This window comes from Helobdella robusta (assembly GCF_000326865.2).
Source record: "Helobdella robusta unplaced genomic scaffold HELROscaffold_6, whole genome shotgun sequence".
In the NCBI taxonomy this organism is placed as follows: domain Eukaryota; kingdom Metazoa; phylum Annelida; class Clitellata; order Rhynchobdellida; family Glossiphoniidae; genus Helobdella; species Helobdella robusta.
The window spans coordinates 4625448-4635447 of NW_008705330.1; the positions used below are offsets into that span (position 1 = coordinate 4625448).

Below are 10000 nucleotides of genomic sequence, written 5' to 3' on the forward strand. Positions count from 1 at the left end.
AAACATACATGTTATATATGTAAATACACACACACACACAAACACACACACACATACACACATAAAATGCATCATGAAATATAAATGTGCATGAATTAATGCACTGCTTATTAATAATTCATGACATTTTTTGTCGTCGTCGTGAATTGGCTGTTTGTTTACAAGCGCTATGAATATGCCTAAATGGAGTTTTACGTTGGGGCGTTCTAATTCAAGTGCTTCATTTGGAGTGCTAATAATAATAATAAAATAATAATAATAATAATGATAATAATAATAATGATAATAATAATAATGATAATAATAATAACAATAATAATGAATATGATGCTATCGATGAAGAAAAGGAGACCAATTAAGAAACCTGACACCTAATTCGCATCAAAGTTCAATTTTACAACACCAAAGTTAATTTTTACAACGTCCAAGTTAATCTTGACAAAGTCAATATTTCCCTATATATACAACAAGGAGCACTGACGATGATTCATTCGGAATCGAAATATGGCCTTATTTGCAGCATGAATTCGAAAAATAAGTTTATTTTGAATTTTAATAAACTAAACGTTCACCAAAAAACTTTAGTGAGAAAAATCGAAAAAGCAAACTACAAACATATTAACGCCAAACATTCGGTAGAATTTATAAAATATTGTAAAAAAATATATATATATATATATATATATATAATATATATATATATAAGGAAAACTAATTTAATGCCAAATTAGTCTCGCAATTTCAACAATGAATTTAATTTTCAACAGTCACATGAATTTGTTTAATCAAGCTAGCTAGCTCTTCATCAAACAGAATGCGTTTTTTTCATTTACACAATTCGTTGGCGTTATTTTTACAGATTTGGGATTAGTGATGTATATATATATATATATATATATATATATATATATTTGTGTGTGTATGTGAGTGTTTTGAATATTTTTTGGTGGTGTATCGAAAATAAATTACCATTTTTTAAAAAACCATTTTTAATAATGAGCGTACAGAAATGCTTATAAATTAAATTCTCAGTTAATAACGTCTATAATGTTCATTAAATGGCCACTGGTCATAACGATCCTGTCTTTCTGGCGATTATTTTGAAAAAGTTTAGCCATTAGTTAGCACGCGCACCTTGTCGTTATCGGCGCCATTATCAAAATTGTTTAATTCTGTGGTACGATACTTTTGTAAATTAAAAAGTTTTCCGAATTTGTGCCTGACGTTTGGCTCATTAATTACATTATAGATGACGAGATGAGGAAAAAACGTTATTTACCATTCATTTCTTTTTACTCTCATTTTAGATTTCCTATATTATTTTTTATTTTATTTAAAAAATTAAAATTTAAATAAGTTTTTTTTAAATTTTACTATCCATTGTTATTCTCTGTGACCTATTTTAGTCTATATTTGTTAAATCTGTTTAATTGAATATTGTTAAAATGTTAATTAAATTGTTAAATGACTTGTAAATGATCTCAACTGATTATCATTATTATATTTGACTGAATTGTAAATTTTTAAATTAGAACAAAAAAACCAAATAAACTAAATTAGTAAATTACTATACTGATAAATAAATTGATAAAATTCTTGGGTAAAGCTAGCATCTGTTCAATAGCAAATGTTCAATTTTAAGCTATTTTTGAAAAATGATAAGTATAGTTATTTATTAGTATGCTAGATGATAAAAAAAAAAATTAAAAATTTTAAGTTTATAATGATATTTAGTAATAATTGTAATTTGGTTAGTTAGTGTCAGTCAGGGTTAGGAAAATTTTGTTGAATTAATGTTTGCTGATTTAAGACAGATGATAAAATTTGTTTTTAAAATTTCTTAAAAATTGGTAGCTTATTTAATTAATATGCTATTTAAAATTTGAGTTTTTAAAAAGAATAAATAATTTTATTTAAACGTAACAGTCACCCAGCATTTATCCATGTCATCTAATTCTAATATCTTGAATACTGAAGATGAAGAAAGCGACAATGAAAATAATGAGCTCACTCAAGATCTGATAGAAATTAACTTAGATGAAAAAGATATCCAGAAACTTGAACTGATCAACGATGATGACAATGATGAAAATAATGATAAGCATAAAGAAAATGATAACATTGATGAGGGGGAAATTTGTGAACAGGCTTTTCAATTTGAATATAATTTAGACAAAAAACCAGAGTTAAGCCATTGCGCTGGTGCTGCTGCTGATGATTTGAGAAGAGAATCAGTGACAAGTCGAGGATCATTCGAGTTTCTGAAAAGTGAAATTCTTAATGGAAAAGGTTTTCTAAATTTTTTTGAGAAATTTATTTATTCTAATAATTAAATTTATTTATTGCGCTTTTATCTATTAAAAAATTTATTATCACATAGTTCTGATTTTTATATTTCATTCTTATTACAAATTATTTATTAAAATTATAAATTGAACAAAAATTACTATAGGAATACTTGAAGAGCCCATGCCTGAAGACCGCATGTCATTCAGTAGTTTCAGCTCATTTAGTCACAATGGCCAGGGTTTGCCATACTTATTTTTTGTGTCTGATTTTTTTTCTCCTGAAAATATTATATTATAAATTCACTACTCTTTTTTTGATATTATAAATTCATTATTTGATTCTATTACATTGTGTTGTTTCTAAGTGGTGGTGGTTGAAAAAACTAGTTGTCATTGTTTCCATCCCATGGTTTAGCTATCTTTTTTAAGTTAATTTTTTGTTTCACAGAACCAAATCTCTGCCTATACATGTTTAGACCCATCTCAAAGTTTCTATTCACAATAAAATTCTCTAACTATCAAAATTAATAAGAAAGTCTGTTTAAAAATTTTATCACAAACAAATTCATTTTGAAATTGTAGATAACTAGAAAAATTGAATTAAACTATATTAAAAAAAACAACTCAAGATGAACTGAATGAAGAAGCAAAAGAGAGTTTTGTTTACAAGGATGAGGATGGTGAATGGGTGACTGATCTGGCCTACAAACAAACCTTCCCTAATTTTCTGGAGGGCGATGATGGCAGAGACACATTGTCATTGATGGCAAGCATGGCCAATGAAATGAATGACTTTGGAGGTATAGATGCTAATGACTTCAAGTCTGCTGGTGTGTGTTTTTTTTCTACCATTTTTTTACCGTTTTTTTCTTAATATTCCTATTTTTTTGTATTGTTCAAACTATGCATTTATAAATGCAATTTTTAGATGAATAAATTGATAATAATTCTATTTTCAATAAATTGAACATTCTAGTAAGGAAAATTGAAAAGTCAAACTTTAAATTGATTAATGCCAACAATTCATACAATACTGTATATACAATATATATTTATATATATGCACCTATGCATTTATTTCCATTACAATTTTTAGAATTAATTTTTGATAGACGAGGGTTTGAAGATGTTGGATGAAGACGAAGAGAAGTTTGATAAGGATGATATCATCACCACAGTTGGTTGAACCCTTTCTTTGATGAATTCTCATTTAATGTTGATTTAATTGTTAAAGCAAAAATGCTAAAAATGAAGTTTGTTTGTGTAGGTATGTATGTTATGTATGCGTGTGTGTGTGGTTTGTAGTGTGTGTATATTTATTTTTCTCTTTTTTACCTTTGATTACCTCATTTATATTCATTTAACTTTCTTAGTTTAAAACAATTTTTTGCCACAGATAGATTTTATGCATTAGTTTTTTCTCTATCATGGTTTTAATATATATATTTATATCACGTGTATTTTAAAAATTGTTAATCTGTGTTACCGAATTTTGCAGGATTATGATGTTAAAAATTTTATTTACTGACTAGAAATATCTCAATTAAGGATCAGTCTGTATCAGATGAAAATTTTTTTTAGAAAATTAGGTTTTACTAAATTTAACAAAATAATTTAAGAAAAATATTTTCTACTCGCCAATAACATGACCATAATTTTAAGGATGACTTGAAGTTGCTGGCAGAAGAGAGTGGCCTGTCACAGGACAGCTGGCTAGTTACCGATCAAAATTACGAAATCTCCTCGTCCGGCTCCAAGTACATGCGCATCTCCATTGGTACGTATCTAGGAATGTGCTCAGAAGATATGGGTTTTCTAGAGGGCCGACTTGCCTCTAGTCGGGTAGGTCCTTCTTTTTTTTTTTCAAAATTCTTTACCTCAATCTTGAGACTAAATGGATAAATATATTCACGTTCACGATAGTAATTATTGAATGATAATAATGACATAATATATATATATATATATATATACATAGATAGATAATAAAATAATATAGATAATTTATGTTTGTTGGTATGTTGTGAACTGTTTTTACTAAATGTCTATGTTACGTAAATTATCCCACGAGAACTACTATTGAGTATATTAATCATAATAATTTATAATAATAATAATATATAATAATAATATATGTAATATTTTTCTTGTCATGAACATCAGCCCATGTTTGGTAAAAAGCTGGAAAGCCCGCCTGCCAATCGTCGGCCAATTGCATTGTGTCGAAGAAGGATGACCAATTATAATAATAATAATAATAATAATGATAATAACAATAATAACGATAATAATAATATAATAAATAATAATAATAATCAAAACAGTTGTGATTCTGAAAGTGTGTTTTTATTTTTTGTTTTTGTTTTTTATTATTTTATGAAATTATTCAGTAATTACTGGGCCATGAATTACGTGTCTATTTTTTTCATTAATATTTTTGTTGAAATGTAAGATGAAATTTGTCAGGTGCAATTTTTAGTATTGTTTAGTTTCTTGTTTTTGATGATTTTAGTTTGATTTTTTTCTTAAGGGATTCAGTATTCAGTCAATAAATTAAGCAATCAATCATGCAATTCACAACCCACCAACAATCAATCAATCAAATCACAACTAATCTATATATCCATCCATCCATCTATCTATCTATTTATCTATCTATCTGTCTGTCTGTCTGTTTATCTGTTGTTTTGTTTGTCAATCTATCCATTCATCTATCCATATATCTTACTATCTACCTACCTACCTAACTACCTATCAATCAATAAAATCACATCAAATCAAAAATCATTAATTAATGATTCAACCAACCAACTACCATGCAACACAGTAGATTCCTCAATTGTAGATGAAACATTGACAGCTTCAGACCTGGCCTCATCTACCAGACAGCCATTCACAGTAGCCCTTAAAATGTTCACCCTGAAAACAATTCCCGAGGGTTCCTCCCTTCCTTTCCAATCATCCTCATCTGATGATGATGCAACCACCTCCTCCGCAGTCATCTCCAAAGAACCTGACACGTTGTCAATGAAACATCTGCAGTCGTGTATTGACGCGTCCAGTAGTTCTGCATCTGCGGATGTCAGAGAACTACTACATTCCCGTTACTACTCTGATCAAAGTTCATCAGCAAGCAATCTCGACCAGGCCGCGAGTGATGATGCAAATAAGAGATTTAGCTTAGGAATTGGAGATGGGTCCATTCCATCACCCATCCCTATTTCTGGACCCCTCATTAAAGGAGAGTTTCTCAAGACAACTGAGTTGACTAGTTCGCTCTGGGCTAGAAACACAAATAAGATGAGTGACAGTGACTCGGGTAAATTCAGTAAGACTAAGACTAACAGTAGCTTAAGGGTGTCTGATGCTAAAAAATCTGATAGCAGCACAAGGAAAAGTACTTCGGTTAGTAAAAATAAAAAGGATGAGAATAAAGAAAATATTGGTAGTATTACTGTGGAAGTTTATTCAGCACAAAACACGCAACTAAATTCAACAGATAATTGTAATTCACGTGGTGCAACTGCATTGGCATCATTAGAAAACATTACAAATAGTCTTACTACATCAAATGGTTTCGTTGAAAATAGCAGTACTAACAATACAATACCAGTGCTTAATCTATCACAAGCTGAATCAAAAAGTTTACAATCTGAAAATAAAAGAAAAAATGGTACTGGTGATACAGCATTCAGCAACGAAACACTTGAAAACAGCATAGAGAACCTATCAGGCATGGAAGGTTGTGTCAATAATTCTTTTGTGACTCACTTTTGTGAGGAAATCAGCAAATTACAAAATGCTGAAAAGCTAAGAGACGTGATTATAAGATGGTCCAACAGTAAATGGGGTAAAAAACATAACCAAGACGGACAGAGTGACGTTGACGAGATTTTAGATGGGAATATAGAGAAAGAAAGCCTAAATGATGTTGATAGATGTCGGGGTGATGGTTCGTCTCTGGCGTCAATCCATGGACTGGAAAACAATTTTGAATGCCAATCTTTTTACCCTATGAGGAAGTACGCCTCATCCGGTGGGAGCAAAGTTTTTGAGGCGGAAAATGTCATTTACAAAGATGTCTCACCTTCGAAAAAACTTTCAACTGATGGCAACGATCTTTCGAGAATTTCAGATCTTCCATTGTCAGAATCTACATGTTCTGATCTGGATGATAGTCAGTTCTTGAAGCTTGATCAAATGTGCAAGGAGATAAGTTCATTTGAGGATGGATCGATGTCGGATAACGACAGTTTACCTAGTTTCTACTTCCGTAATTCCGAACCACCTGCTGCGGCTGCTGCTGCTGATGAGACCGTCTCACAAGCGCAATCAACCAAGGAAGGTAAAAATGATGATGGAAGGAGTTCTAACGTATTTTACTCCCCTAGACCCAGCATCTCATTTCTAGAGTTGAAGCAACAGCAACAGATGGTGAAGATTAGCAAATTGAATGTCCAAAAACCAGAAGATAAAAATGTTAGGGTGGCGACGAAGTTGCGAGAACAAGAAGGTAGATCAAATGCTGAATTAAAGAGTAAGTTAAGACGGACCTCGCGTAAGCTTGATCTCACTTATAATAGTAATTTAGTTGAAATCTCCACTGATGAAACAAGTGCTCCCACAACAAGTACAGCCGCTACTACTAACAGTACTGATAGTAACAATCGTGGCATTAGTAACATTAGTAAAAATAATTATAACAGTAATGATATTAAATCCAACAACTCATTAGTGCAGACTGGTCTAGTCTCAGAAGATGACAAAGAGACAACAGAACAACAGCAGCAGCAACCAGTTATAAAGCACAACCACATTGACACTGATGCAGATGCAATCAGTAAAAGTGCCAGCAATGATAAACGTGATGATGCAGATGGGGATAACATTAATAAAAAGGGCAGCAAAAATGAATCAAGGATGGTTAAGAGGATATCTTCTGCTAACAAAGGAAGCATTGCCTCTACTGACATTCGATGTTCAGACAAACTGCCTATGAAATCAACAATCAAAAACATCAATGATAGCAACATTGCAAAAATTTCTGACACAAGCTTAGGTAATGCCAAGGCTACTGCTTCTACTTCTACTACTACTACTACTAATAATAATAATAACAATAATAGTCAACACATTGAACCTTCCAGAAGACCTCAACATTACCAGCAGACAGCAGCCATCCCCTCATTATTCAGTATGGTCTCAGCCCCATCTCTATCCTCGCCAACACCAACAACTCAGCGCTCATCCAACGACAAACGTACAAAATTGACATCATCCTCAATTCCCACCCATCCACCTACCACTACTTCAAAAATGTTCCTTTCAGAAGCTGTTGTTGCCCCACCTGATAGAGAGATACCGCAGAATGCTAAAAGCGTTCATAGTGATTTTTATGGTAAAACGAAAATGCCAGGTGAAGACTTTTCATCATTTCCTCCTGGTAGCAACAACAATAATTTTATGAAAATTGGTTCGACATCAAGTTCAAATCTTCAAAATGAGAATGAAGCAGAACTTGTTGAACAGCCGAATGCACTTAAAAAGGCAGTCGACTTGTCAAGATTTAATCTCCAACAAACAGGTATTAGCAGCAACTACAGTAGAATCAATACAGGTTCCCATGCGGATCCAAATCTGTCATCGTCTTTGAAACTACCGTCGTCAAATTTTATGATTCCATTGAGACAGGCTAGGGATTCGCTGGACACAACCTCCTGGGGCGACACCACGTTATTTGATCTTGCTGCCATTGTGCCGCCAAAACTCTACCAATCCTCAACATATCCGAGTGATTTGCTGTCTACTGGCAAAGGGTCAAGAGAGGCCGTAGACAAGCCATCATCTGGATCCAACGATGCAACTAACTGTAAAGCTAATGGTTGTTATTTTTGACGTTCTGTTTAGTTTTTCAATTTAAAAATATGTTAATATTTTTTTACGTTATAACTATTTTATTATGTCGTAGTAATGTTTTTAACAAATTAAATCTTATTTTTTACGTCATGTAAAAAACCTTAAAAATATTTCTCCATCCTCTAATAGAAAAACTTAAAAGCTGCAGCAGTAGTCTTCATCGGAGTTTGCAACCAGTTATAGTTGATGAGATGCGCAAATTCTCAAAGGTGTGTTGCATAGGCATGTCTACAGAGTCCATGATTCTCGTGAAGAACGTCAACGTTGTCTCCATACAGCTTGAGATATCTATGCTTTCATTGTCTGTTGATGCTGTAGCCAGGGATGTTGATATCGTGAAACCGTTTATCTTCAAAAAAAAACTCACCATGGCACCACAATCTGAAGATGTCTTGAAGGTTGTTTTAGGGTTTCTTTGGCTTATTTTTTACTTAAAAATTATGAAGACTATTGTTTGCTAAACCATGTCCAGTTTGTTCAGTAATTGTTAGCTATATAGTTTACTGTGATAACTGCTTACCCTTTATGAACATTTAAGTTTAGTTAAAACCTTTTTCAATGATTCTGTTTAAGCTGAATTTTCTGGAATCTTTTGTAATGTTTAAACTAATTTCTAAATAATTTTTCATTAATTGTTAATTTTTCAAATGATTGCCAAATTGATTGTCATACATTGTATCAATATTTTTAGCATTACCCCTCCAGCCATCATGCCAATACCTTTCAACAATTGACTCAGGTTATATTCAGTCCTGTCCTGGCGGGCCTGCACGAGTGCCAACTCTGCTTCCGTATTGTTCAACCCTCGAATTTGATTGCCAAGTCTTACCTCTCCTCGTTTGCTACTGTCATAGCTGAGTCGGAGCTGCCTAACATTGTTGTTAGGGCATTTAATTAAATGTTTTTTTCACTCACAAATTAATTAAATAAATTAATAATTTATTTGATGTGTTTTTTGACTTCATCAGTTTGTTTTTTAATTTTTTTTTCATGTTTTATATAAATATGCACCTTCTTGTTTCTTTTTGTTTATTCAATATCATATGTAAAGTGTGTTTTTTTCAAATTTTACAACTGATTAGGTGACGATACCAAACAACATGTCCATGCTCGATTTCGGCTCGCTACATTGGGCTCGCAAGAAGGCACTGCCCATTGTAATCAGCAACAAAGGCCGGTCCGCAGTTCCTATCAAGGCTTTCATTACTATGGTTTGTAAATTTATTTTCAACAATTTAATCATATTATCATATTTTTTCATTTGAGTCGGGGGTTTGAGTTGAATTTAAAAGCTCGATTTAAGAGCTCAGTAGAGTTCAATGTGTAGTTGAATTGACCTGCTTAATCATTTGTTAATTGTTATATAATATACATATTGAAGCTCTCACAGCCACGTCTCAAGTCACAACTCAACAACAACTACGAAGATGTTGATTCTAACTGCAATGAAGAACAACAGTCAAATTTTTTCTTTGTGAAATTCGACGGTGACCAAACAAATGCCGACTTTGTCATCTCCGACTCCACGTCGTTCCTACTGCAGCCCCCTCCTCCCGATCACCACCAGCCCCTCCCTACAACTCTTGCTAAGGAGGGGAAGGAACTGATGAGTTGTTGGGACGTTGGTGGAAATGATGATGAAAGCATTGACTCGGTCAAGTTGATGGTCATGTTTAGAGCTCCCCAGGAACCGAGTTCGTTTTTTTAAACAATTTCATTTCCTCATTTTTTGTTCGTTTGGTGATGACGATATTATAGCAAAAATATTGCTCTTCCAAATTGATTGTACTTTGTGA

At 32.5% G+C, this 10000-nt stretch overlaps 3 protein-coding genes across 3 annotated transcripts in view; all 3 read left to right on the forward strand.

Annotated features, from left to right (window-relative positions):
* Window positions 1-1183: 1183 nt before the first annotated feature.
* On the forward strand, window positions 1184-8183 carry HELRODRAFT_189443 (hypothetical protein; the record flags this gene model as incomplete). Its single annotated transcript, XM_009029381.1, has 8 exons — window positions 1184-1270; window positions 1927-2289; window positions 2453-2527; window positions 2918-3118; window positions 3401-3465; window positions 3951-4130; window positions 4452-4626; window positions 5116-8183. Exons 1-8 carry the CDS (start codon window positions 1258-1260, stop codon window positions 8181-8183), a joined length of 4140 nt encoding a protein of 1379 aa, XP_009027629.1. The 5' UTR covers window positions 1184-1257.
* A 212-nt stretch (window positions 8184-8395) lies between these two features.
* Window positions 8396-9102, forward strand: HELRODRAFT_164445 (hypothetical protein; the record flags this gene model as incomplete). The annotated part of the gene is made up of 2 exons (XM_009029382.1): window positions 8396-8602; window positions 8944-9102. 2 exons carry the CDS (start codon window positions 8396-8398, stop codon window positions 9100-9102), a joined length of 366 nt encoding a protein of 121 aa, XP_009027630.1.
* Window positions 9103-9304: 202 nt separating this feature from the next.
* The window catches only part of HELRODRAFT_164446 (hypothetical protein), a gene marked incomplete at both ends in the record, with an annotated part of 5253 nt that continues 4557 nt past the window's right edge, over window positions 9305-10000 (forward strand). The window contains 2 exons of the mRNA XM_009029383.1: window positions 9305-9415; window positions 9586-9898. Coding sequence (XP_009027631.1) covers window positions 9305-9415; window positions 9586-9898 — 424 coding nt within the window. The remainder of the gene's footprint in view (window positions 9416-9585; window positions 9899-10000) is intronic.